At 34.6% G+C, this 27,837-nt stretch overlaps 1 protein-coding gene across 6 annotated transcripts in view; it reads left to right on the forward strand.

The window, feature by feature from the left end:
- TTLL7 (tubulin tyrosine ligase like 7) overlaps positions 1-27,837 on the forward strand; it is a 75,758-nt gene that overhangs the window by 34,116 nt on the left and 13,805 nt on the right. For 5 of the 6 annotated variants that reach the window (XR_014885313.1, XM_085231999.1, XM_085232001.1 and 2 more), the window contains 13 exons: positions 3,242-3,400; positions 4,651-4,867; positions 7,342-7,506; positions 8,282-8,440; positions 13,476-13,570; positions 14,436-14,583; positions 14,662-14,735; positions 17,631-17,766; positions 18,316-18,402; positions 21,169-21,364; positions 22,111-22,391; positions 24,767-24,901; positions 26,620-26,700. Coding sequence is in view for 5 of the 6 variants with exons in the window: in XM_085231999.1 (XP_085088125.1) it covers positions 3,242-3,400; positions 4,651-4,867; positions 7,342-7,506; positions 8,282-8,440; positions 13,476-13,570; positions 14,436-14,583; positions 14,662-14,735; positions 17,631-17,766; positions 18,316-18,402; positions 21,169-21,364; positions 22,111-22,391; positions 24,767-24,901; positions 26,620-26,700 (1,933 nt within the window). In the remaining variant the exon portion in view is untranslated. Of the gene's footprint in view, positions 1-2,930; positions 3,018-3,241; positions 3,401-4,650; positions 4,868-7,341; positions 7,507-8,281; positions 8,441-13,475; positions 13,571-14,435; positions 14,584-14,661; positions 14,736-17,630; positions 17,767-18,315; positions 18,403-21,168; positions 21,365-22,110; positions 22,392-24,766; positions 24,902-26,619; positions 26,701-27,837 lie in introns of all 6 variants that reach the window. The other variant, XM_085232002.1, reaches the window with a different exon arrangement.

Here is a 27,837-nt window from a genome sequence, read left to right on the forward strand (position 1 = left end):
ATTTGCCTTTAGTGAAATAAGTGAGAATTACATTAGCTTAAATTCTGTGAGTAAGACCTGTGAGAAAACAAAAGTAAATGATGATTCATCAGCTTAGTAATAAGGAAGAGTCTAGAGAGAGATGTGTGTGAATATTTTGATTCTTTTAACCTAAATTAGTTTAAACAATAGTTTTAAAAAGTTAATTTTTTGGGCCCAAATTTTACCTATACTACATTTGTTCTTACCAAAATAGAATAGCTTTCATTTATTAATATATTTAATGTAATCTGTTCTCTCTTTTGTGTCCTCTCATTCCTTTCCTGCTTTGTAAATACTTTGTATCATATGTAGAATATATGCAAATAGTATGTGCATGTTGCTATGGTGCCTACAAATCCTGCTTATGGACCAGGATCTCCTTGTTCTGGTCCATAAGTATCTGCTGCTCAGGAACTTCTCACTGCCCCTTCCAGACTTAACTCTAAGTCAAAGCATGGAGGTAGAAGACTGATACAAGCAGCTATTTGGAGCAATGGAACAATTTTGATTAACTTGAAAGGCAGCACTATCCTTGTATATTGCCACACTTCTGTGGTTTAAAACAAATGTTCAAAATGAGCAACAGGTTGATGTTATCATGCACATGTTGTTTTCTAATACAATCTTGTTTTCTATAAATGGTCCTCTGTGATGAGTGTGCCAATCAAACAGATCAAACAATAAGTATGGGAAAAGGTATACAGGTGGAATGGGAAAGGGAAGAGCCACGTATGAGATGACTTTTTATGCAACGCCTTTGTTGTTTATCTGTTTACGTTTAAATGAACTGACTGTGGACAAAGGACTTTCTCATTCCCCACTGATTTCTTTCATACTTGAAAAGTCAGAAAATCTTGAAACATAGGCAGTGGAACCTGTGTTATTTGATTGATAAGTCAGTTCTTCAGTAACCTACATTTTGTACAAAACACCTTTGATTCTTTTGCACAGAATGCACTTGGTGAAACAAGAGCAAGGTCTGACCAATGAGTTAAACAGCACTCAAAGAACAATACTTGCTTTTTAATTCTCAGATCTCAGTCCTAATAAGGACTGCAAGGCTAAAGGACAGAATAGCACAGTGAAGAAATGGTTTACCAACAGTAGCAGATAACAGATGTACTAGCAAATAGAGCTATTGTAAGGGGATAGGTCTTTGTTCAGGAAGCTGCTTGATGTTCCTATACCATTTGTGAATAGGGCCAGGCAGGAAAGAACAGAGCTGAATTCTGTCAAAGATTTCAGTGTGCACCAGAATTTGTAAACAATGATAAGTATTCAGCTTTATATTATGAAGTGTTTGTAGTCCACTCAGATTTAAAAAAAAAAAAAAGAAAAAAAGAAAAAAAAAGGCACACAACGGATGTAATTGCTGTCAGAAAATAATCTATAATACCATCAAGTTATATATTTCTAATATTAAATTCTATGAATTAATTAAATAGCAAGTTTCTGTCATGTAACTTAAGGATGTGCATGATAAGTAATTTGGAGAGAAATGTGAGTAGACGCAGAAGTTGCTTTTTGTCTAAATATAGTAATGTATAATATATTTAATATTATAATACATAATGTGGTAGTATATAGAAACTAATTAGTTTTAAGTATGCATAAATAATGATTATAATATTATTTTATTCTGAATATTTATTGGCTTTCATCAGATTAGATTTTTAAAAATGATTGTTACATTGAAACGGCAGGAGCACTGAGTCTCATGCAGTACTTCAAGACTACTTTAACTGTTGTGGTTCCTGCTGAGCTTTTGTTGGGTAGTTGGCTGAACAAGTTGGTGACAGTCTATCTATTATACCAGTAGGTCTTGGCTACAGTCCTAGTCTTACAGATGCAGTTGGCTGTTCTGTTTCTTCTGCTAGTATTTGAGTCACTTAAAGAAAAAGTGCTTTATACTGTATGAGGATTGTGTAGGTTCAGAGCAGAAATGAAATATTGAAACAATATTGTAATCCTTTACATTTAAGTTATCCTAACACCATTAGCATCCATTAGAAAAGAATAAATATAGCTAAATCTGGAACTAATTAAACTATATTATAATTCACCATAGTAGTAAAAAAACTACAGTCTGGGCAGTTTGCTTTGTCAATTCAGCTGAAAGCTGCATGCTTAAAAACTAGTGGTCTATGGATATTTGTATTTTTGATGTGTCCACCCTAAATGCTACAGACCATTGTCCAGTTATCCAAGCTAACTTCACAGAAAGCAGAAAGCTACATATGAAGTTTCAGGAGTTCTCAGTACCTAAAACATGCCAACTGCTTCAGTATTTAACTCAACTAAGACTAAATTTATCCTACTGACAACTGAGGTATGCTAGTCAACATAGTACTACTTAGTCTACATTGCTTGTTAAACTTGGCTGCTACCAGTATGTATCTAGCCAGCACTGCCAACCTGGTGTGGGTATATAAGCTTTCTATCTGCCAGCAATACAGCTTTGGGTGATGGAAGTTTCTACTAAGGTTCTGCACTGGAACAAACTGCCCAGATAGTTTGTGGAGTCTCCTTCTCTGGAGATATTCAAGGCCCACCTGGATGCTTTCCTGTGCAACCTGCTCGAGGGAACCTGCTTTAGCTGGAGGGTTGGACCAGGCAATCTCCAGAGATCCCTTCCAACCCCCATGATTCTGTGATTCTAACTGAATTCTCTACTGTTCTTCCTCTTCAATCTCTCTTTGCATTCAGACTGTAGAGGTATATGAAGTCAGACATGCTCACACCTCAGCTGCCTCACCTATTAAAGCAGAGAGATCAGGTCCTTGCTGCATCCTTTAACCAGAGTCAGTTTATGAGCTTGTTCCCATGTCTTAACCTTAGTTTTGTTTTACTTTGTTCTTCTTATTTTTTTTTCTTGTGTTACCTTATATTTCTTTGCTTTCTTTTGAAAGCGTAAATGAACAAAAACTAAAACAGGAGTTAAATGTGTGTCAAGGAATGAGAAGAATGCCAGTAAGATAAGCAAATGCAATACATTGGTAAGAAAAATGAACAAGATTTTGCTTTTGTTGTTCTTAAAGTATACACACTTGAAGTTGGTTAAGAGTAAAGTTCTGTGGCATACATTTTCTTTCTTTCTTTCCTTTAAAATATTTTGCCAATAAAATTTCCTTGTCAGATTACTGTAAATACTATTTAATCAGAAGGCTTGTATCCATCAAAGTAGTTAAAAATTTTTCAACTCAACTGCACTTTTTTGCAGAATGATCAAGTGCCAGCCTCAGGAGTATACTTTCATTCCTCGAACATGGATTTTCCCTGCAGAATACACACAGTTTCAGAACTATGTAAAAGAACTGAAGAAGAAACGTAGACAGAAAACTTTTATAGTCAAGCCAGCTAATGGTGCAATGGGGCATGGGTAAGTTGCATGTTCATTTCAGTCTTCTTATGCAGAAAAAATGAAATCTAGTGCTATTTAAATTGTTAATTGAAGCTATTCGTCAGTAAGAAGTTTGTTCTTGTTCATCGGTTGTATATCAGTATAAAAAGATCATCTATTGGACAAATGCTTAACAGCAAGAAACAGAATATAAAAATAAATAGAAGTGGCATTTTCATGCTGTTCTGAATGTGACTTAATTAGGAAATACGTTTTCTGATAGTGATCATGTAATTCTTAAGGTCAAGATTTTTTTTTTAATTGTGAAATTATCCAAGTAATATATACTTTAATCTATTGTGCTTTAACTTAGAAAGTGAGATTGTACTGGGCACAAATGGCAGGGTTTCAGTGGTTGTTTGGAAGACAATCAGGATCTTCCGTAGCTCTGAAAACATTCCAAGTACCCGACTGTATGCCAAAACTGTGACACAAAGGTATTTAAGAGCAGTAGCTTCAAGGTGGAGGAGAAATGGAGGAGACACTGTGAGAGGCACAGTTTTGGAAGGATGTGAGATATGCCAGAAGAGGGACAACCCTGAAAAGACCTGCAGCTGAGTTGAAACTGTTCTGCCTGTGTCAGGTATACAAAGATAAAAATGAGATGAGATTAAATATCTCAATTAATTCTTAACTCTGTTCTTATTTTTACTTATTTCAATTTCAGATTTTATTGCTTTAATACCAGCTTGGGTTATACTGTATAGTATAGTGTTTTTCCTAAGTTTTCATTCCTCTTGATAAGGACAAAGATGAAAAGTAACAGGCATTTCATGGAAAATATGGGGAAGAAAAATGGTGGAAACTAGAGATAGTGCATTCTGCCAAATGATTTGTAAGTCTAGAGGGAATAAATTATTATACTTTTTCTTTTTTTAATAGAAGTGCAACACTTGCACTTAGGCCTTCTTGAACCTCATTTGGTTTACATGGGCTGACTTTTTAAGCTTGTTCGGGTTCTTTTGCCTTCTGCTGTTTACAAAAAAAATATACAAACAAACCAAAACAACCCAAAATAACTCAGGTACCAGCTACAAGGCAGGGAATTAAAAGCCATCTAAGCAAACAACGCTTTTTCTATTCCCTACAAAACAACTCTGTAAGGTCTTTCTCCACATAGTATTTATTCTGGCTACCTGACTGAGTGACAATAATAACGTATTTCAAAGAGTTTTGTCTAAGTCCTACATTTTAAAAATAACTTTTTTTTTTTTTTTTTTTTTAACTAGGATCTCTTTAATAAGAAATGGAGAAAAGTTACAAGCTCAGGATCACTTGATTGTTCAGGAATATCTTGACAAACCATTTCTTATGGAAGGCTACAAGTTTGATTTGCGTGTATATATTCTTGTAACCTCCTGCGATCCATTAAAAGTATTTTTGTATCATGATGGACTGGTGAGAATGGGCACAGAAAAGTATCATCCTCCCAGTGACTCAAATTTGGTAAGTGGATGCTCATTCCAATTTATTGCATATATATGTAGAATTTCATCTGTGTAATTTTTGGAGGAGAAAGAATAAAATAGTGATAAAATTTTCATTTGATATTCCTGTGGCAGAATTTTTAGATTGTCACTGAAGAGAAAAGAAGTATTTAACTAATTTCTATACTTGTGACTTTCATAGAGAATATATTGCTTATGTATAAAAAACACTCTTCTGACTCGTGTATAGGCTAGAGTTTAAATTTTTCCTGAAAGCAAGCAAAAGAAGTCAATTATTAACATTCAACCTAGAACAAATGAAGTAAAAAAAGTAACTCCAACAACAAGTTACACTGTTTTCATATTTGTCTGAGACTGAGTTTAGGGGATGCAGGGGGAGTTAGGCCTTACACTCTGTTAGATTGTTTTTAATGTCCCTGAAGTGTAGCGCTTCTCCTGAAGATCCTGCAAGGTTTCAGCCATTGTTTTAGGAACCTATTCAGGAAATAAGAAAAAAAAACAACAAACAGCCAGAGATGTGAAGACCATGGCATGAGAGAGGTCACTAAAATCCCTGAGCATCAGGAAATCTGTTGACATTTGTAAGTGACTGCTTCTTCTGCAGGGAAAGAAGCATGGAATTATATCACCCATTTAATGTTTACCCAGTATACTTGTAAATTTTAGGATGATGCAGCAAAGCTGCCTATAAGCTTGCAGAGAACCAAGAAAATGGTAAAGGACATGCTAAAGGATGCTTTTAATCCTGTGCTGATGAGAGGTGCAATCCTTCTCTTCTGGCACAGACCTAAGTACAGATGGCAATCATGAAAAGACTTAGATTTGATGCATCATCAGTGGATTTAAATTTCTTATACATCACTCTGTACTCCATTGCTTCTTTATCTTTCCTTTTCCAGAGTGATATATTTTTAGAGCTGCTCCAGTGTAATTATACAATAGAAAATGTATGGTGAGCCATTAACTCTAATTGTCACTTAAAGTAGTGTTCTTTTGAAGAATGCAGGTACAATCTGAATCCCAGGAGAAATGGTGCATTTGGAAAAGTTCCAGTACTATATTTGGAACAGCTTGCTTTTAGTGGTTTTTATTGTTACTAATCTCAGTGTTATCAGCACTGAAATATGCTCTGAGTCGATGAACAGAGCAGCAGAACAAGCACTTTTCTCTGTGATCTTGCAACTGTTCATGTCTGTCTATTGTATGAAATAACCTGGCTTGTCGCTAATGACATTGTTCCATAGTGACACTGTTCCAGATGAATTCAAACTAAAGATTAGTTTATGTGTTTAACTCATGTTCTAAAAACACTTTCAGGGTGGGTTTTTTTTTTTTTTAAACTGGAAAACAATTAAATTTTCTGAAATAATTTAATTATGTGGAAAGAATACTCAATACCATAATAGGCTTCTGAATCATTCTCAAAGCCGTAATTGGAAGCCATGTGAGAAATTCATTGCTTGTAGTGCTATTGTTAACTAGCCTGCAACTAAATTAAGTGGTATTTTTTTTTAATTTCATTCATTTTTCTTAAATGTATGTGTAGTGAGATAAATGACAGCAGAAGGTTTGTGTTGTCTATTGTCTGTCTGATCAAAAAGGAATTGGAACAGAAAGCTTATGGCCAGCTTATAACATCAACTATCACTCAAACAAGGAATGAAATATGACAGACAACAGTCTCTGTGGACTGTCATCATAGTGTACATGGAAAGCTGAGTTAATACTTGTAGTGGAAGAGATGCAAATATATATATATATATATATATATATATATATATATATATAAAATGATTTATAAATTGAGATTTAAAGGCTTTGTTCTTTTTAATGTAGCATAAATCAATTGCTATTTTCTTACATTAAGAAACACTCATTTATGTAATGCATAGTTTGAAATTTATCTCCCTCTAATGTATGGCTACCAGCCACTCAAAAATGAGCAGTTCTGGCAGATAGCAACATGACAGATGATTTTATATATAGGAGATATTTTAAAGTATTGCTATAATGAGAACATTTCTCATAAATAAACTACAGTGAAAACTGAAATGTGGGATTGTCTATGAAACAGATGTCAGAGTGTTTTTTAGCACTTCAAAGTACCATCTTTGTTGTTTGCTTCTTGTGAAGTGTAATTTTTCTGTAAGTTATGACAGTAGCTTTCCACGTTTCTATGGAATTTTTTACATACACACCTGTAAAAATGGCAGGTATATTATCTAACCAGATGTTGATTAGCACATCTACTACTATTGCAACTGGCTTAAATATAGGCCCAGGTTATATAACAAGGCTACAACATTCAGTATGTGAAATCTCCAAGAACCAGAAACACTAAACCTGCACATAATGTATTTGCAAATATGAAATGTTAGACCATGTCATTATTGATTTAACCTTTTCTTTTAATTTTTTATAATTGTTCATTCTATAATTTAATTTTTTTTTTTCTTTTCTCCGTATTTTCAGAGCCAACTGTATATGCATCTGACCAACTACTCTGTGAATAAACATAATGAACACTTTGAACGGGATGAAACAGAAGACAAAGGAAGTAAACGCTCTATCAAATGGTTTACTGAGTTTCTAGAAACAAATAATCTTGATGTCTCCAAATTCTGGAATGATATTTCAGTAAGATGAAACTAATATACTTTTCTATATTTTCCTTAAGGATCATTCTTAGAAAATGTATTACTTATGCCATCGCTTTACTCAGAATCCATCATTATTTTTGAAACATTATTAACTATAACTCCAGACACCACAAATGACATGCTGTAAATGAAGATTAAAATGGCTAAGCTCAAGAATTTGATTATAAAGTTAATGTTGGACTTCTTCTGTCTGAGGGACATAAGTCCTGCCAGTTATTCATGTAAATAGTATCATGCATACAGACAGTTCTATTTAAATTCTCAAATGTGCTTTTCTAGCATATTAAACAAATTTTATGTGAGAATATTTACAAAACTGTATTCAGCACTGCATATATCAGCAGATTGGAACCTGCACCATTCAGATCAGTGGCTGTGTTACAGACATCTTTAGGTGAGGAATACGACTGGGATTGTTAGAGCTTAGGCACTATCTGTAAATGTGATTCTGAGAATACTGGAAGCTATGCCATGAAATGAAATAAGGTTGGCTATGCTATGCCTTAACCTCAATTAAACTTTAGCATTGAGACTACAGACTATCTTAAAAAGAACAATGTACTATGGAAAATATAGTCATGGTTTTTATAGCTATTAAAAGTATCTGTTATTCAGTATGAACATTTATTTGGTATTAAAAATCTTCTACATTCTACTGAAGTATCTATAAAAGAATGAAATATATGAAGAAGTAAGTTTGCTATATAAAAACTTATCTCCTGATAAATTTTTCTGAAAAAAAATCCCTACAGGAGTTAGTAGTGAAGACTCTCATAGTTGCAGAGCCACATGTTCTTCATGCTTATCGCATGTGCAGGCCAGGGCAAGCACCAGGAAGTGACAGCGTCTGCTTTGAAGTCCTGGGATTTGATATTCTGCTGGACAGAAAACTAAAACCATGGCTTCTAGAGGTAAACTCCTATAAACAAATGTAAAGTAAACTTTTAAGTGTAAACTTAACCAAGCCCCAGCTGAATCCATGTCTACGTAAGAAAACTTCCAAAGAAAATGTGTGCCTTGCAGAATGTACTCTTGTTGAGTAAATAGATTATGCTTTTTTTCTGCAACAGTTGTATGGGAACACTGCTTTGCATTGATTTTAGAGACTCACATAAGGCTGTTTTCCTGGAGGAATGTTGCATTTTAAATGTTTCTGGAAGTTTTAATGAGAAATGGGCTGTTAATCCAATTGTTCCAGGTGCATTGTAGCTGAAGTTTATAGAAATTGAGTACTGCATAGATTTCCTTCATAAGGATGGTTCTGGTAATTTTTTTGACTGGTCCAAAAACTGTCAACAGTTGTCGTGCTTGTTTCTCTTAGAGTTTCAGTATAATTTTAGTTAGAAAAATATAAATTAGCTCACTGTCTACCATACAGATACAGGCATACTCAATGGCTTTGATGTGCTGGCTAAAATCAATGAACTTCATCTGTACTACATATACTTCTCTTTTTGTCCAGCAATCCCTTTGATTTACCTCTGCACTTTCCAGATTACCATCTATAGAATTTCTGTAGTTTGCACATAGGTTCTTATTTAAATGACTGAAGTTGCTATGTGTAGGCATTTCATCTAACTTTGTAGCAACTCTCTTCTAGGAGAGATGATGAATCAAACTCTTTGGTGAATCCATTATGAAGGACACTCTTCTATCTCCTTGGATGTTTACATGAAATATCAAAATTTGGGGGTTTCTGATTTACTATTTATGCTGTAGGGCAGTCTCAGAGGAGAATCCCCGGATTCCTTGCTTGTGAGGGAGGAACCTGGCAAAGTAATAAATGCTGCTTTTGGATTCTGGATTGCTGCAGAATACTTCAGGACTTGAAAAGTTGTGTACTTGGTTGTTATTATCTTTTTAATGTAGAAGGTCAATGATTTCCTCTTCTGCTTTTGATAATCCAGATATCCTTTAACTTATTTTGCCAGCTGTTGATCTAAGCTAAGAGAAATTTCAAATGTCAGAATGTAGTCAGTTTCTGCACTCATCCACAAATTTTCATTGTCTCTGCTTGTGTTTTTTGCAGCACTCTCAGAACAAACACGCAGGGTGTATATATGTGTGTATGTACACACACGTAACATATTTGCCATATATATATATATATATATATACACGTATATATATATATATATATATATACAGACCATATGTGGTGTAATACTGAACAAACATACATTGCGTATTTATGTATTAGATATAATAATGTATACCTAGTGTGTATGCACATGATGTAAATAATAATGCACGACGTGCAAAAAATGTAGGTATTTATATACAGTACTTTTTCTCAGACAGCTCTTGCTTCTCCAGCCTTCCACTCTTCTCTCATTCCACCATTTCCCTGTTGCCGAAGCTCCCCAGGGGATGTGCTCTCCCTAGCAGAGGGAACACGTACTAATCACAAGGCTCTGCATGTTCCCAGCGCTGTGGGAAAAATGCCAAGACGAGACCAGGATGGTCAATCTAGTTTCTGCTTTCCATAGCTCGCGGAGCCGTTCTGTTGTAAAGCCAGCTTAATAAACTATCATAGGAAATCAACTGTCCGGCACTACAATGACTGCTTTCCTGAGATGACTTCTCTTTATATTCCCCGTTATCCCCGTATCGCTCCCGCCCCGGGATGCCGCCGAACTTCCGGAACCTTCCATAGCAGTGAGCGCAGGGAAACGCACCGCTGCCATCTGGTGGCGCCGGGCGGCCCTGAGCGGCGCTGTGCCGCGTCCGCGGCTGGCGTCCCTCGGGCCGTCTGTTCCACATCATTTCCCATTTTTACCATAACTGGTTTGTTTTACATTTCACAGATTCTGTTCTGTATTCCCTTTATATCTCTAAACCTAGTTTTATCTAGTTCACAAGTTTTCATTGTGAACGTTACTTGGCTCGTTGCGCTTAACTGATGCTTGAATTATTTGTTCATAAAGTTGCTGCATAAATATAATCTTTCGCTTGAGATCGAGTTCTTCATCTCAGTCAGCAGCATAATTTGTAACCAGTAACAGCATCTCATCTGATGCAGTAGAGTTTTTATGGGTTACAGATTTCATTTTTCTTTAAAAATGCTATTCTTAGAGTCACTGTCTTAATGGAGAATTTGATCCTTTCCAAAACATGCTGTCCTACAGGTTGAGTGGGGATAAAATTCCTGTTACTCAAAAGATGTAGTATTTTTTTCCATTGATTTTAGGTTTATTGATGTCATTATGTAATCTCTTTATTGAGAAGTGGAGTATTTCTATTCCTACTCTATACTGGTAGAGATGGAAATGCTCTTGATTGTTTCCATAAGGAGGTGAAATTTTTCCCAGGTATTGATGAAGATGGCGGGGGAGTTAGTATCTTAGGCATTTACAAAGTTTCATTTTTTAAAAATCAGTATGTTTTGCAAATGTAGCTGGAGAGGGGAGCCTTACATGCTTCAGCTTACACTGCTTAATTTAACTATGACAGGTATGAAGTCCTTTGCTGACAAGTGTTTAGTTACAAAATATGCTGTGCTCCACAACTGCTATGCTCACAAGTATTTTGATTAAGTGTCTGTGCTGTACTCAGTGAAACTTTAATTATGAAGCAAAAGTTGAAGATATTGGTTTTGGGAAATTAGAAACTTGTGGAGAGTTTAATTCTACTACTAATACAACTGAAAGATAGTTAAAACTGTGACATTATAAAAATGTGTGAGAAACATTGTGTTCAATAGTCTATACCAAGGAATACTGTACTTATAATACAGGTGTGTTTTTTCCTTTTTTTTGTTTTCTTTTTTTTCCCTTGTGTATTCTTATATGCATCAGACTTTTGAAGTTTTGGTAATAGTTTATCCAATAAGTGTAGCATAAGCCTAACACATGACATTGAATAGGAATATCTTGTTTCTGAACGTGCTTCAGTATAAAAATATGGCCTTAGAGACTTATTTCTTCTGACATTTAACCTGTATTGAAGTTGAATAAAGTATTCAGATTCTAGTCACTAGGTATGCATGCTTGTGTCCCTCTGGCAGAGCCCAGCAGAAATCGTTTGATCTTAGAAATGTCTCATCTTCCATCTATACTGGGTGATAAGCAGGCTTTATACTTAAGGTCAGCTGTCAAGACTGCCTTCTGAAGTTTCCTGATGTGAGAAAGGAGAGATAGTGAACAGGTGGAGAAATTTAAAAGAAAGGTTTGTTAATGCAGCATCCTTGCATGTAGTTGTACTAAATCAAAAGGCAGTTCAAATATCCACACATGCAGTGAGCATGGAATAGCTGACTTTAAATTCACACCTGCTTTCTCTGTATTAACTTTCTAATGTACTCAGTTGCTTAGATTTTGTGTTGGATCTACTGCTACATGAAACACTGCACTAAGACAAGTTTGCAGCAGCCATCCAGAACTGGATCACTGTTTTTACCTCTGGTTATTCCTCAGGACTGAGGTTACGTTAGGGTCAGGATTTCAATCTTTAGTCATGAACTGTGTATTAAAAAAACAAACACCAACGATCCTCTGCAGATCACAGAGTAGTGCTCCAGTTCTGAGTACAGTAGCATTTCAGCTGCTTAAGGTCTGCCTTAAGTAGGGTGATAGTGTAATGTTTCCCAGTAGCGCTTGGTTTCAGAACAGCATTTTAAATGCCTTCTTACATCTTTCTTACCCCTACCTTAATTTTCTGCTTATTAAGCACAGTCAGTGTGGTTTTGTTCAGAATAGCTTATTTTTGGCAACATTCACTCTGTAGGAGAGAGACTATAAATTATTTTATACTTTTCAAATAATTTTTCGTATTTAACTGCATTCTAATTGAATTTAAGGATTCAGTGTGCTGATTCTAGTAAAATACTAGAAATTAACTGATTGGAAGTTTTAATAGCTATATTTCTGTCTGCTTACTTGTTTTTGATGCATGAAAAAAGCATTTCAAAGCCAAATATTGTTAGTTGCTATATGTTACTATGGAGTCAAAAATTCAATACAGAATATCATATTGTACAATATCTAACATTTCTTCTGAATAAGAAGCTGGGGCTTGATTTTTACATTTGTTTTCATTTCAGTGAGCTATTTGTGTATTTAGGTATTTGTTGGACTGAATCATAGTACTCCATGTTGTGTTTCACTTCTCATTTGCATGGGATACAAGACATTAGTTTTCATTTCTGAAGCTGTTAGTCTGTCCTTTTCCTTACCAGCACTGCTCATTCACAATCAGCATGATTCCAGCCTCTTATTAGCACCTATTGCTCATGTATACCTCTTTATACAAGCCTGAAAGGTGTTCCTTGAATCATTCATGCATTTACTTTATTCTCCCTCAAAGCTTTCTTGAAAGCTGTTCTGCAGGGGCTCTAGAGCTTGGCAGTGGTTAGATGATGCCTGGTGAAGTCTCCTCGTTTCATTTCCTTTCTTCCACTATGTTTATATTAACATTTATGATGTCTTGCTCTGCACTTAGATTTTAAGTAACTCATTCTGTTATTTATTTATGTTTTCATACCTCATGCTGATTTCTGTTTTTACAACTTGTTACTTTTCAGAGTAGAACTGTATTCCAGACTAGGAACAAGGAAAGAGTTTCCTGTGCTGGATTCCTATAGTACAGCACATAGTTATAATGTACTTAACAGCACTTGCTGTGGTAGATTTCTAGCCACAGCAACTAAGAATGCATTAAACTGGATTTAAATTGCCAGTACTTGAGTCAGGTTCATTCTGAGTGTCTGGATAAGTTGATGTCTGAGAGGTACATCTCCTGTCTCCCGATTTCTGTGATGATGCTTGGTTCTCTAATTATTTAAGAAATACAATCCGAGATGAGCATTTCAACATGTGTTCTCTTATTCTCTGTGATATCTGATAGAATGTCTTTTCCTGTTACAACAGATAAGTTCCTAATGAAGTTGAGCATTCCTTTTTTTTTTTTTTTTTTTTTTTTTTTCTTCCTTATTTTTTCTATTTCCAGATTAACCGAGCCCCAAGCTTTGGAACTGACCAAAAAATAGACTATGATGTAAAAAAGGGTGTTCTGCTAAATGCATTAAAACTTCTCAACATAAGGTAATCTTGTCTTCTTCAGTCTGGCTCTCTTTTTGTTTTTTTTTCCTTTTTCTTTTTTTGTTTGCATGTTTGTTTGTTTGTTTTTAATTGGACTAGTAGAGTGTGACATTTCTTTCCCCGTTCAAATACTAAAAACTTAAATAGTTCTCTTGCTGTGAGTTTTGCTATTAAAAGCTCAAATTTAATTTTTATTCCTGTTCAAGTTCTTTCCAGAAATGAAGTGGTAATAGTCATTTTTATGCCTTTTAGATGCTTTTTCAAACAGATCTCAGAGTGAGAGTATTAGTGTAGTTTGCTCTGACAATAGTTTCATGCAGAGTCATAAGGCAAACCCCTCTGTAAGAAAGCCTGCTTGTTGAAATTTGGTGAAGAAAATCAAAACTTCAGGAAAATACCTGCTACCATACTTCTGTGTTAAATTTCAACACAGTGTCATTATAGCACACCTTAATGTGTGAAGATTGGCAGCCATAAAAGTTAATATTAAAAAAAAAAATTCTTAGTGTTTGACTACTCATTTGTGTATCATAAACTGTACAAGAACAACTGAAAGCTGCAGATGATTTACTTGAAATGAAAGTGAATTTCAACTCAGCTGCATTATGTCAATAATCAATGCTTGATAAGGCAGTAAATCTTCATGCTCTGATTTGAGTTCGGAGAAATGGTGCTGGTACTCTTCTTACTGCTACTTAGCTATCAAAACCTGCATGGGGGCTTATTTAAGTGAATGTGCTAGATATATTCTGCAACGTATTTTGTTATAGAAGGTCTTTAATGTTCTGTAGAGAGAATAAACGTTTTTCTAGTTCTTAATAAAGCATTCTTTGTGGATTGATGTACCTTAATGTCCCTTGTGATTCAGAACAAGTGATAAAAGGAGAAATTTAGCCCAGCAGAAAGCTGAAGCTCAAAAGAGACTGTATGGTCAAGGCTCAATGAAAAAACTGTTGCCAGGTTCTTCAGACTGGGAAAAGCAGCGCCACTCACTGGAAAGGAGAAAAGAAGAACTGGTAGGAAAGAAAAATGCTGTTTCTTGCCCATGACTTACATTATCTTTGTTTTAATTGTCTTACTTTCTTGATTTATAGAAGGAAAGACTTGCACAAGTACGCAAACAGATTTCCAAAGAAGAGCATGAAAATAGGCACATGGGGAACTACAGGTAACTGTGTGAGCTGTATCAATCAGAAGATTTAATGCATTCATTGTTGGGAATAAAGGGAACAAATATTTGTGGTAGATAATAATTTTATGACAAAGATAAGTACGTATTGATAGAAAACACATAGATTAGACCAGGTAATTTTTTTTTTTTTTTTTTTTTAGGTCTTTTTCTGGTTCTGTATTTTTGCATGCATTTACTTTACATTACATCAGTCACTCCAGTGTTTGTGCAAAACATTTGCTCGATAGATGTGATTGTTCATGTTCGGTGTACCAAGAAGCGTGATTTTCATTATAGACTTCTTCTGTAATCACAAATGGCAATTCTTTTCTCTGGGGTGGGATAGTATCAGGATGTTAATATTCCTGCATTACTCTACAGAGAATTAAATATCAAATCTGAACGTTCTCTATGATGCTTCAGAAGCCTTGTTTGTGCTTCTATCACATTCATATTTCTCTTGGTTGTAATTGGTTTTGGCCAGAAAATAAGCATTTATTTTACAATGTTTTTATTATTTCTTAACATTAGCTTCATGAGAAGTGAATGCAAGGCAATGAATATTTGGTGAAAAGGAGCAGAGCACCACTGAGAAGAGATGATGGGAACATTCACCCAATCTTTGTAACATTCATCTGGGATGTAAGAGGTCTGGGTTCATATCTTTCATTCTGAATTAGTCAGAATGCATTTACTGCTATTCTTCATCTCTGCTTTTTGAGCAGATGCTCTATACAACCCAGTAAAGTTCTTATTTAAACACACATTTCTGTGTTTTTTTTCTTTTTGACAAATTATCTTTGCTTACAAAAAAAAATTACATCTTTGTAATGTTCCCAGCTTTAATTATATCTTTTCTTGACACATGTAAAGGTGAGCTAGTACATAAAAAAAAAAAACAACACCCAACACAATGAAACAGTTCTTTTCTTATTAATTGAATGAGAAGAAGGAGAAACATCATAATGCTTTTAATACATTTTGGTTTATTAATAACTTTAACTTTTTAACTGATCCCATTTCAGGTTGCTCATTCAGCTCTGGACTGAAAATGAGGCAAATCTTCTCTTTATTAAGCTTTTTGGTTAATCTAAAACAATAAAAATGCAAACATTTCTATTTTTTCTTAGGAAAAAGTAAAGTGGCATTTCGTGAAAATGTGCATGTGTAAAAGGGCTGAGCAGCACTGTGTTTTCATAATATCACATGTTCACAAAATGCTGGAGAGTCAGCAGAGCCTGAGAAGTAATCTTGGCTAGAGATTCAGACGTGTTATCTAAGTAGTATTTTCTCTTCGCGATGTCCGTCTGCAGAGCAGGACTAGTTCCTCTCAGGCATTGCCACAGAATCATAGAAATTTTGCATGCTAGCATTGCTGTGTGGATTCATATTGTTTCCAGAATGAAAATCTAGAGAAATCTTTATGTCCAGACAACTTTTGAATCCTAATCCTATGAACAGTGTATTTGTGAGAGTGAATACCTTTTTTACTTTAAAGAATGAGGGCAGCTCTGAAAGTAATGCCTCCCATTTTATTATGTTGACCCACAAAATCAGAGGTGGATGTTGGTGGGGTGGCAGTAGAGGTTGAACCTTCCCACCAATGTCCCATTACAGTTTGTTGCCATGTGACGGATGGCAGCAGAGGAGAAGTCTGACAAATTGGTGTCTGACATGAAAGGGCAAATGAAGCAAAGGGGTAACACTGAATTCCTCCATGTGGAAAATGTGGCACCCACTGGCATCCATCAGTGCCTGCTGAACATTTATGGAGACCAAACAGAGGATTTGAGCACACTGAGGTGGTGAGTGATGTGTTTCAGCAGTGGTGACAGTGACAGTAATTCACCTCTACTGCTGCAGGTTATTACCATGTGGAATGCAGACTGTTGTTCATTGCTGGTGAAAATGCATAGCTAATGTTGGTGATTGTGTTGAAAATTAGTGTTCTGTAGCTAAGATTTTTCTCTTTCAAATAGTGCTGTTGTGGTCATTGTATTTGGTGTAGTTTCCATGGAAATACATAGGAGGCATTGCTTTTGGAGAGACCTACATAATTGTTCTGTGCTACATTTTCAGCAATGGAATCAACACTGTAAAAAATGTTGACTACACCTGGATTAGAGTTTGTGTAGGTACTTTATGGAAACTGAACCACCTTCCAGTTGAGTCTAATGAGATTGTTCTTTTGCCATTGCTACAAAATCATAACATAAAACCTTTCCAATGAGAAGTCTGTAAAGCAAAAGGAGAGAAAGCACTGTATGAATTCCACAAAAAATCATCCAAAACATACCAGTCATGTATTGCCAATTAATTTATAAATAGTGCTTATGCTTTGCACAGTGCAGGCAGAATTAATTTGAGTTTTTCATTACAGTATGTTGTAAGTTAGTATCCTATCTCCATCATTCAAGTGCAGCACATATTCAATCTTTATGTTATGTCCATTAACTCAAAGAATTGCTCAGATTTTCACTGTTTTTTGTACTTCTGTTGCTAATACAAATTATTTTGTTGCAATGAATTTTACATGCAGTACTTAATTAATTCATGAACTTTTTACACCTGAATGTATTCAGACTCACTGAAATTTCAGAGAGTATTGCAAAGCTGTGTTCCTATACATCTCCAGAATGGCTTGCATGGGATTTTTTTGCTGGCTAATTATTGGTTTAAACATGTAAGTGTTCACTAAGCTAAAATTAGATTTGGAGAGCATTGCTAGGAGCATATGTCTCATGATATGGTATTGCATAATAATTACAGATGGGATACATATGCATTACCATGAATTAGCTGCGTGACTTTTGTTCCAAGTCTGAAAAGTAGCTCAGAAGATACTATGCTTATCAGTAGAAGATACTATTTAATTTTTTTCCCCTATTTCAGGCGAATTTACCCTCCTGATGATAAATCATTACTTGAAAAGTATGAGAGTTTGTTAGCCACTGCTTTCCAGACATTTCTTGCTGGGAGAGCTGCTTCACTTCAGCGGGAAATGAATAACCCTTTAAAAAGAATGAAGGTACTGATGCATAGAAGTCTTGTCTTGAGGTCATTTTTCTTGGAATTCACATCCTTGCAGGTTACTTTCATGATTATGATGTGTGATGGGTAATAAATAACATTTGATAACATTTCCATCATCTTATACTTTGTATACCTTGTGGTCTAGAACCTTGAATTTGGATGAACTGCAGTGGGCCAGGGTGGAGACAAGCTCGCTGTCTTCCATTTCCCCAATCCTCAGCCTTATTCTTGGCAGAAACTGTTTATGAGCTGGTCATTGCCTCCTTCTTCCTCCAGTAATGTCCCCAACCCATTGTGCACTTTTACAGATTAGAATAACTGATATCATAAAACCAGCTCCACTATTTCAAGGCATCCCCAAACTCGGCTTCATTGTCTGCTTACACAGTCAGAGATAAAGGAGAATCCTACTCTGAAGGCATTCGTTGTCTTATTTCAGGAATAGGTAACAAAGTAACTCCAAAGTCCTATCACTTGGCACTTGAACTTTGGAAGAATAGCATATGCCATATTTAATTAATCATAGTGAAATTCCTATTTCTAGGAGGAGGACATTTTGGATCTTCTGGAGCAGTGTGAAATAGATGATGAAAAACTAATGGGAAAATGCACCAGACAGCGAGGACCTAAGGTATTTGACTTTTAGATAGCATTTTTTTATTTCTCTCTATAAAAAAGTGGTCTGAGGATTTTAATTGGGGAATTTAGTTAGCTGATCTTGGTGGATGCTTTCTTCCTCTTCCCATTAGCCTGTGTATTTTGCTTAAAAAATGAAATGAAAAATGAAAAATTTTAACTCTGTGGTATTCTTTTTCTCTCTAAGCTGTTTTGAGAAATTGCTGGGTATGGCAACAACTGTTCTACCAGAGACTACTTGATTTCAGTGTGTGAAATCATCTTTTATATCCACAAATTATCTCAAAAGAATGCTTTGATCTTTAGTCAATTAGTACCACTGAGGATTTTTGAGATCATGGGATAAGAGGCACTATGGAAGCTCAAAGGATTATTTATGATCATGATGTATCCGCAGCTTTCTTACTTGCTAAAAACATCATACGATATATCTTGGAGCCAAAATCTGATTTTAAAGTGAATCTATGTTATTTTTAGCATAACACTTTCTGGTTGTGCACGCAGTTCAACTGAGTCTTTGCCTTAAACACACTCTGTATCTCTGCAAACTGGTAAAGATTCTTGAAAGTCTTGCCTTCCCTAAATCTTTAGTGCTCAGGAAATCACACTTTGCCTTGGGCACACTCCCTTCCTTGAAGAAACAATGGGGAATCTAAATAGCTGCAATAATAAGAAGAGAGAAAAACATTTTTCCCTCATTTTCCTCTATATCCATACATAAAACTGAGGGATAGAAGGTGTGTCTTTGTATAAATTATCTTTGCATGTAGAAACAAAACGTATTTGCTACAAATTTCAGCCTCTCTCTCTCACTCTCCTTTTTTTTAATTTGAATACAATTAGGTGCTCATGTTTGAAAACAAGCTGAGAGTCTTCCAGAGCAAAGGCAATTTTGTCTGCAATTAAAAACGTTATTGAATTCTACATGGATTGAGAAATATTTTCTGAAAATGTCTTTTTAATTTCTGGCCTCTAGAGGGCACCTTAGACTTGCATACTGGAAGGTTTACAGTCCTGTGTTTATTACATCGCACGTATTGCATAGGAAAAAGATCGAAGGAAATAAAATAAATACATATACTTTAGAGGAAATTTTATTATAATTCTTCTATTATAGAATCAAATGAGTTCAATCAAACAAAATGAGGGAAAATCAAGCTGATTAGAATTGCTAAGCAATTTACTATTTCTTATTTTAAGTGGTGAATTAAAACCCAGATCTGGATTTTATTTGTTATTACTTCTTTTTGTAATTTCTTTGACCTTTCTTCTTATTCTTCTTGTTTAATTGATGTGAAGTCTTGTTCAGGCTGTTCTTATTATTTTTCAGTATAGAAAGTGTTAGGAATATACATATGGTAAGTGGAAATAAGATATTCTTTAAAATCCATGATTTTTGATTGGATTTTTTTTTTATTTCTTGTATAACATCGGGAATGTTTAATAAATATATTTCCATGATATGTATTATTTCATTATTAGGATAGCTATTTCTGAGAAATCAGTAACTGTTGAGACACCTTAATTTGTCCTTTTGGCTGGTAGGTAGACATCATAATACTCCTTGTGTAGTCTGAACAATTGCCAGGGTTTTCCCCTGTGGGATATATCACTTTATTCTTAATATTTCTTTAACTCTTCCTTAGCTGTCTGGCCAGACAGCTTGAGCCTGCATAAACATACTATCACTGTTAAATTAGCAACAGAATCTCTTTCCTTCCTTGTCTGGAGTAGAAGTTTAGGTAGCTTGTGTTTAGTTATTAAATACTGTCCTTTGTAGTTTACATTTGTGCATTACATTCTATTAAAACTTAAATGAATCCTGGGAGCTTTTCTATTTCATGCTGATCCAAACTGTGTTTGGAAATTACAATATTTTTTAATGTGAGACATAATTGCTGTCCATTAGACAACTAGGAAGATGAAGCCATCAGTTATTATAGATGGGAGTTAATGGTCAGAAAGCATGTAGGGGGAAAAAAGGGATGGTATGAGACTTCTTAGGTTGATAGATGTAATGGAGGACATTGTGCTTCTGTTGACTGCACCACGACTGCTGTAAGAAGGAAAATTTTCTGTTGTTACTTCCATTCTTGCAACACTGTCTCCTACTTTTTGCTCTTTATCTCATGTTACCCTTGGTAATAGCATGTGATTAATTACTTAATGACACTGAATCCCATATACATATGGGATTCCAAAGATGCCTAACGTAGCCTGCTGTATCCTTCCAGACCCTGCTTTCTATATAATGCTCTTTCAGAAGTAAACCAGCTGAAGTTCCCTGGTGTACCTCATTACCTCAGAGTGATCATTGTCAAAACATTTCTTCACTTATTGCAAATACTAGATTGCAACTGATTGTAAATAATATTCTGTATCATTTGACTTTTAAACTTTAATCCAGTATGTTGGGTAGTATAAATTGTCCTTGAAATAAAATAAAATGACATTTTCACCTTACTGTATTATGCTGCTATTTGTGTGAGAAAGTTTGGGATTATTGTCATTAGTTTAATGAGCTGCTCAAGCTTTTATTTTAAAATTAAGGAAAATCTTCAAATCTTCAAGTCAAATTTGGGAGAGTTTGTATGTACAAATGAACCTTCATAACTCACAAATCTAATATTCTTCTGTTCTTTTTGGATTATGAAGAAAATTAATTTCTTTGCTTCTGCTTCTTCTTCTTCTTTTTTTTTTCTTTTGTGTGTGTGTGTGTGTGTGTGTGTGTGTGTGTGTGTCTTGTTTTGTTTTGCTTTAGCCCTTGTGTTCTATGCCAGAAATTGCACAACCCTTACGAAAATTTAAGAACTACAGTAGTGATAGCAGCTGTGATAGTGGTAGCAGTATGTCAGGGTCAGGAGATGAAACTGAAAAGGAAGATCACAATGAGAAAAAAGAGAAAAAAGTATCATATGATCTTGAAGAAAATAAATATAAACCTTCAGAACGATCAGGTAAGTTAAATCATCGTGTTTCTAGCTAAGCCTGGCATACATGAGAAATTATATAAAATGCTTCACTTATTTCAGAATATATTAGCATTCGTAACTCAGAGTTAAATACTGTTGGGTTTTTTTCATTTCTTCTTTAAAATCTTTTCTAAATTAATGATTTTTTTTTTTATTTTAAAAAGGATTTTTTTACAAGATTGCTAAAAGGAAAGATACACCTGAGTTGAAATGTTGTAAATGCTTTTCTTTGCTCTTTTATTATTTTGAGAAGAGTTTCATTGTGTTATTACACAAATATTTCTAAAATTTTATTTTTAATGTTAGCATTCTTTGTTTAGACTGAATTAAAAAGTTTTACAATTATGTAAGAGCAGATGGGAGAAGCTGGGTCTACAGATATATGCTCCAGCAACCAAATTCTTTCTTCCATATTATTCCATTCAGGAAGCCTAATGTAGCAGCCCCACACAATTTTTAACCTGTAGAGAAATATGTGCTCCATATTAAATCTGATGCACATTATAGAGGGCTGAGTCTACCTGATTAAAGGTGACTAGGAAGAAGAAATAAATGTTCTAATAGAGTATATAAAGTGTGCATTATTAGGAGATCTGACATGAATGACTACTACATATAAGATATGTGACACTTTAATGGATGTACACATCTGTTAGTTTTATGTTAGTTACTGATGGAAAAATGGGTCTTAAATGATGCAACTACTTGTTAAACTTTTCATTTGTCTGCAGGTAGAATGAACTGGAAACCTTCGATTAAAAATACAAAATCTCCATCGCATTCATCCTCATCATCATCTACAGGTCCAATAAGGCGTTCAGTAAGCTGCCCTCGCTCAATATCAATATTGTCTATGCAGTCACATGCAGCTGAGCATCGTCCCTTCTCTGCAAAAGCATCTCTGCAAATCCAGCGTGCATCCTCAGTGAATAGGTCTCGTTCTTTAAATTGCAGTCCATCTTCATCCAGAGTCTGTCAGACATCCAGCTTGGGAACTGTAAACTCTTCAGGGGTGAGATAACATTCAAAAATGTTCAATTTCTGTGAAGTTCAATGAATATGTTACTAATTTTTACAATTTCAAAAATCGTGATGCATTATCATCAATTAAATTCTGTTTTGAGAGATACTCAGGAATGTAAGATATCTAGAAAGACAGGTCTAGACACGTATTTCCTTTTGAAGCCTGTCCCTGAGTTAGGCAAACAAAACATTTACTCAGGTGGTCCAACTAAATCATGAATAGAAAAAAAAAAAAAAAAAAAAATCAAAGAATTTTAACTGTTTAGAATTTGTGTAGCTGTAAGATAACAGTGTATTTCTGAACCATGCTTTTTTTTTTTTTTTTGCATTTTTCTGTTTCAATTCATACTTTAGTGTCTGATCTGTATATTTCATCACCCAAATAACCTATCTGGAGATGGGGCAGTATTGGCATTTGTTACCCACACTTGCAGATTTTCTTTCCTGTGGTGTGCTTTGATTGTCAGAAATCCTTTTGTAATGCTAATTAAGTTGCTTCACGGTATTTACTATCTCTAGTAGAGATGCATCCAACAGAATGCACGTTGTCTGTTTTGTCTGTGAGGCTTTGTCTAAATGATGAAAAAGGATCCTTTTAAAATTGTGTGCTGACACCTCGTGAAATACTTCTTAGCATGGTTTTCTGTCTTTTAAAGTCAGCTAATAGAATTGGGAAGACATTAAGATTGTGTCTTCATCACAACGTGTTAAAGGTGTTGTTTTATCACATTAGCTATCTCAAGTTTAAAATGTACCCTTTTATCATCAAGATGTATTCTAAGAGCTAAATGAGACAGGGCTGATATAGATTTTTCTACTGACATTGACTCTATATCAAATACAAATTACTGAAAGATTAAAAGCAGTCTCTTGCTGAATGATGTAAAAAATGGTCTAATTTCTTACCATGAGCAAGAAACTATACTTATTTTTCATTGAGAAAGCTCTAGCACAGAAATGATCTTGATATGCAGATCAATTATGTGAGGTAATAGAGCTTAAGTCGTGTTTCTTAAAATAATGTGAATAAAATTACTTAGAAAATTGATAAGAACTACTGATAATTTAGCACTACATTGTGAATGCAACTCTGATCATAATTATTTTTGCAACTAAGAAGAATATACTATATATTACTGCTAAAATAAAATTGAAATTGACAAACTAGAACCTACTAAGAAGAAATAATTTGTCCATGTTAAATTAGTTTATTGATCCTTCAGGCAAGAAAAAAGGAGTATATTGTCATTTTTGGAGGCTTGTAAGATTCAAACGTACTGAACGTATGAAAACTCAAGTTTAGAATGAGCTATCTGGAGAACTGCATTCAGCTCTGGGGCCTCAATGTAATAAAGACGTGGACTTATTGGAATGGGTCTAGAGGGGGACCACAAAAATGTCAGAGAGCTTGTCCTATCAAGACAGGTTGAAAGAGCTGGGCTTGTTCAGCCTGGAGAAGGGAAGGCTGCAGGAGCCATTATAGCAACCTTCTAATACTGAAGAGGAGAAATGGAAATCTTTAACAGTGATGGGACAGGGAATAATGGTTTGAAATTAGAGTAGAGATTTAGACTAGACATTAGGAAAAAAATTCTTCACAAGGACAGTGGTGAGGCACTGACACAGTCTGCCAGAAAAAGCTCTGGGTGCCCCATCCCTAGAGGAAGGTGCTCAAGGCCAGGTTGTGTGGGGCTCTGAGCAGCCTGTTCTTGGGGATTGGAAATAGATGATCTTCAAGGTTCCTTCCAACCCAAGTCATTCTGTGATTTACATTTGGGAATTACAGATGTATTATTATAGCGGTTATGATCAAAAGTGGATTTGTAAATATTAAGCAATATCCTAAAAAACTGAAGACAATGCCAGAAACCCATGGACCAGAGTGTGATTAAAATATTTTTGCTGCTTTATGTTTCCTTGAAGACTTTGCACAAAGTCATATAACTGGCAGTTTCTGTTAAATATTAATTCAAATTTGTTGCTGTGCAGGCCTAAAATGAAGTTTTTAATGAGAATTTCTTCTAATTATATTGAACTTATTTATCTCAAGTTTCAAATTTAAATTCTAAGTGGTAATCATTATGAATATCTATCATATATATTTTCTTACCTTGTTTCAAACAAACATGCATTCAAACTTGTCTTTTCTTGCATCTCTTTACAACTGAAAGTAAACCTTGATGGGTTAATATACAAGGTATATATGCACGTCAGATATGTATCAGATACTATGTCTGTGCACTTCTCAAGTGTGTTCTATATCTCCTTGTTTAAAATTTCTTTTATCAAGGAAATATCTTTGTTACCATCTGACAATCTAATATCATGCCTGATTTTTTTTCCTCTACTTAATATTGTTTTTAGAGTGAGTCCTTACTGCAGCAGAAAACTAAAGAGCAAGAAGTCGCTTTGACAAAAGAGACTCTACTCATTTTCAATGACATGAGAATGAAGTTTCCAGGAAAAACAGACGAAGAATCAGAATTAATTATAGAAGAAGTAAGTATCTATAAATAAGAAAGAATTACAGTCTAGATACTTACTGTTTATGCTGCTAGAATGAAAGAAAGTAGAAAGTTCAATTTGTGATTCATGAGCTCCTGTGGCCTTAGAACTTCCATAACTCAGGATAATTCAAAGATTTCAAAAGCTTGCAGCTTTGCACACTTTCTGACCTTAAAAAAACAGCACTGAAAACATTCTTATGCCTTTATAAAATATATGAGAAACTATCAGAAAGGTTAGGAAAAATCAGTTTTTCATCATGGAGACAGTTCAGACTTTGAAGTAAGTTAAGAATAATGTTACAATTCATTAACAGTTTATATTTTATCTGGTATTGTTAGTGCAGATCCTGACATGTTTAATTTGAATATGCTGACTGGAGAACACAGAGAGGTATGCTGGGAGGTTGCTAGTCATAACGATCACAATTCACGCTCTTTTTTTGGCTCCTATAGCCTGCTGGCTTGCATTTTCTCACATCCAACATTATTCTGAGCCTCATCACTTGATATATGAAACAATCCCTGATCTGAAGGAGAATTAAAAAGCAACATCTAATATTCAGCTATATAAGAAAAAATATATGGTATTTAAATCTCTTATTGATCTCTACTGCAAAGAAACTAATGTAAGCTTGGGAAAGAAAAAAGTAGAGAGGTTTTTTTCAATTTAGTAGAAATATAGAGGGATGTAGTCATTTAAATTAACCCTGTATTCTGATGTAAGTAAGCAGCCCACGGTGTGTTAAAATTCATCGGGCTAATTCCTTATCCAGTTGGAAATGTCCTTTGTTCTCTTCTGTGAGCTTTCAAATTTGTAGAAACGTTTTTATTAAGTCTCCAATAGTCTGTGCAAACGCATCACAGTGGAAAGGAATTGTCCTGTATCGATGGTTGATTGAGTTGATTTTAAAAGACAGCATTTGTAAGTAGCATGTTTGGTTTCCCTTCTCAGAACTACAAATAAAATTCTTCATTAATTTTACTTTCAGAAATGCAAGAGCATATGCATATTTATCTACGTGTGTGTGTGTGTGTGTGTGTGTGTGTAAATGCGCTCCATCTAGTGGTGCATTCTAATAGAGCACTAGGATGATTGTAAATGCTATTTCTTACTGCAAAATTCTCTTTAAAATTCATCTGGCTTTAATCAATTTCTGTTGGAAAATATTTTATCATGGAAGTAAAGAGGTAATTGTATATTAGTTGTCAAGCAGAACTGGCCATAGCTCTGGAATAGAACACAAAGATAGAATAGTAAAAATGTATGCTCACAGTTTAAGCTATTTTGTTAGCCGACATCGTAAAAGGAAAATATTGCTCAACAACAATGATCATTTATAGAAAACATATTTTCGATGTCTATCTAATGTCCGTTATGAAACAAAGAAACTGTTATGCATTATGGAACTCATAGTGCTGTTTTGAAGGAATCACAACTGTGTCAGTCAAGACAGGCTTCTATCTGCTTTGTAGTATGGCTGTCAAAATCCAGGTACTAAAGATGGAAGGATTAAACTGAATGGCTGAACATATCTTGGCAAATGTCTCCCAACATAAATTTGAAGATACTTCATTTTAGAGAGAATCTTTTTACACAGAGATCTTCTAGACAATCCATATGTTAAAATTGTGAATATCTGTGAATGAAATGTCAGATTATGATTATTTTTATATGCATTTATTTTTTCTTTTGTTTTCAAATGACTATAGATAATGGATAATTGGAAGTACCATAAAACAAAAGTGGCATCATATTGGTTAGTAAAACTGGATTCTGTAAAGCAACGAAAAGTAAGTGATACAGATTTCATTCTCTCAAGATCATCAGGTGTAGACAAATAGCAGTGTGCCTACTGGTGTTTAGCAGTTTTTGAGAGTGACTTGAGATGTTCAAATACTGGCTAGTTTCTCTAATACATATGAATTAATTCTATTACAGGTACTCATGATGCTCTGTATTTAGACAAGTGTAATTATTCTGAAATATAATTACAAAAACAATTTCTTAAAAAACTAGACTGCTGAAAGGGAAAAAAAATAGCCCTTGGATACCTATCCTTTTAGCAAACATTCTGAGAAGGGTACTGATTCAGCAGATTTGATCGATAAGGATAAGTTAGTCAATAATTTCAGACTAGGAATATTAAAACTCCATTAGGGTTAGTGATATTGCACTTGGTTAGTTGAGTCTTTGACATGCAGTATTACAGTAGATCATGTTAGAGGAAAAATAGGCCAACCAATCAAAGATTTTTAACACTGTTATAACATTCAACTGTCTTCTTTAGTCTTAGAAAGGAATAATTACATTCATTTACCATTCTGTCTTTATTCATCTGCTGTCTAGGAGCTACTGTTGTACACAGCACCTGAAGAATTTTTTATCTTTTAAAAAACTGACACAGTATAGGATGCCAGTCATATCTGTGTGACATAACATATGTCAGTCAAAGTCATCTTCCCAATATAATATTTATTTAACTTAATGTGGGAGAAATTTTTTGAGAGTATTGTTAGTATTTAGGTGACCCTAAAGCAGTATTTGGGTCTTAGTTTCAGTCAGCGACACAATATGTGGATTAGCATATCTGTTCCAGGCATTTAATTTCTGTACTTCTCAGTTTCACAATCTATTTTATAGACCATAAAAGTAAGCAACTTAATAAAAATGCTGCACACCTGATAAATATTATCATTGGAAAAGGTCGGTTGATGGTTATGAAAGAACAGGAGAACAATTTCTGATCCTCATCTCAACTTTTATAAAATCAGCCCTATGATTCTCAGGCTTTCAAACTGTATTTTATTGAACATTGCATTAAATGCTTGTTTTCGTACTGGACAGAGAAAACATTACCTTAATGTGATATCATTTGATAGAAATATATTTGACTATTCAAGTCAAATTATGAAGTTCAGATACTACAT

The sequence above is a fragment of the Meleagris gallopavo genome, chromosome 10, assembly GCF_905368555.1.
Source record: "Meleagris gallopavo chromosome 10, MGAL_WU_HG_1.1, whole genome shotgun sequence".
NCBI lineage: Eukaryota > Metazoa > Chordata > Aves > Galliformes > Phasianidae > Meleagris > Meleagris gallopavo.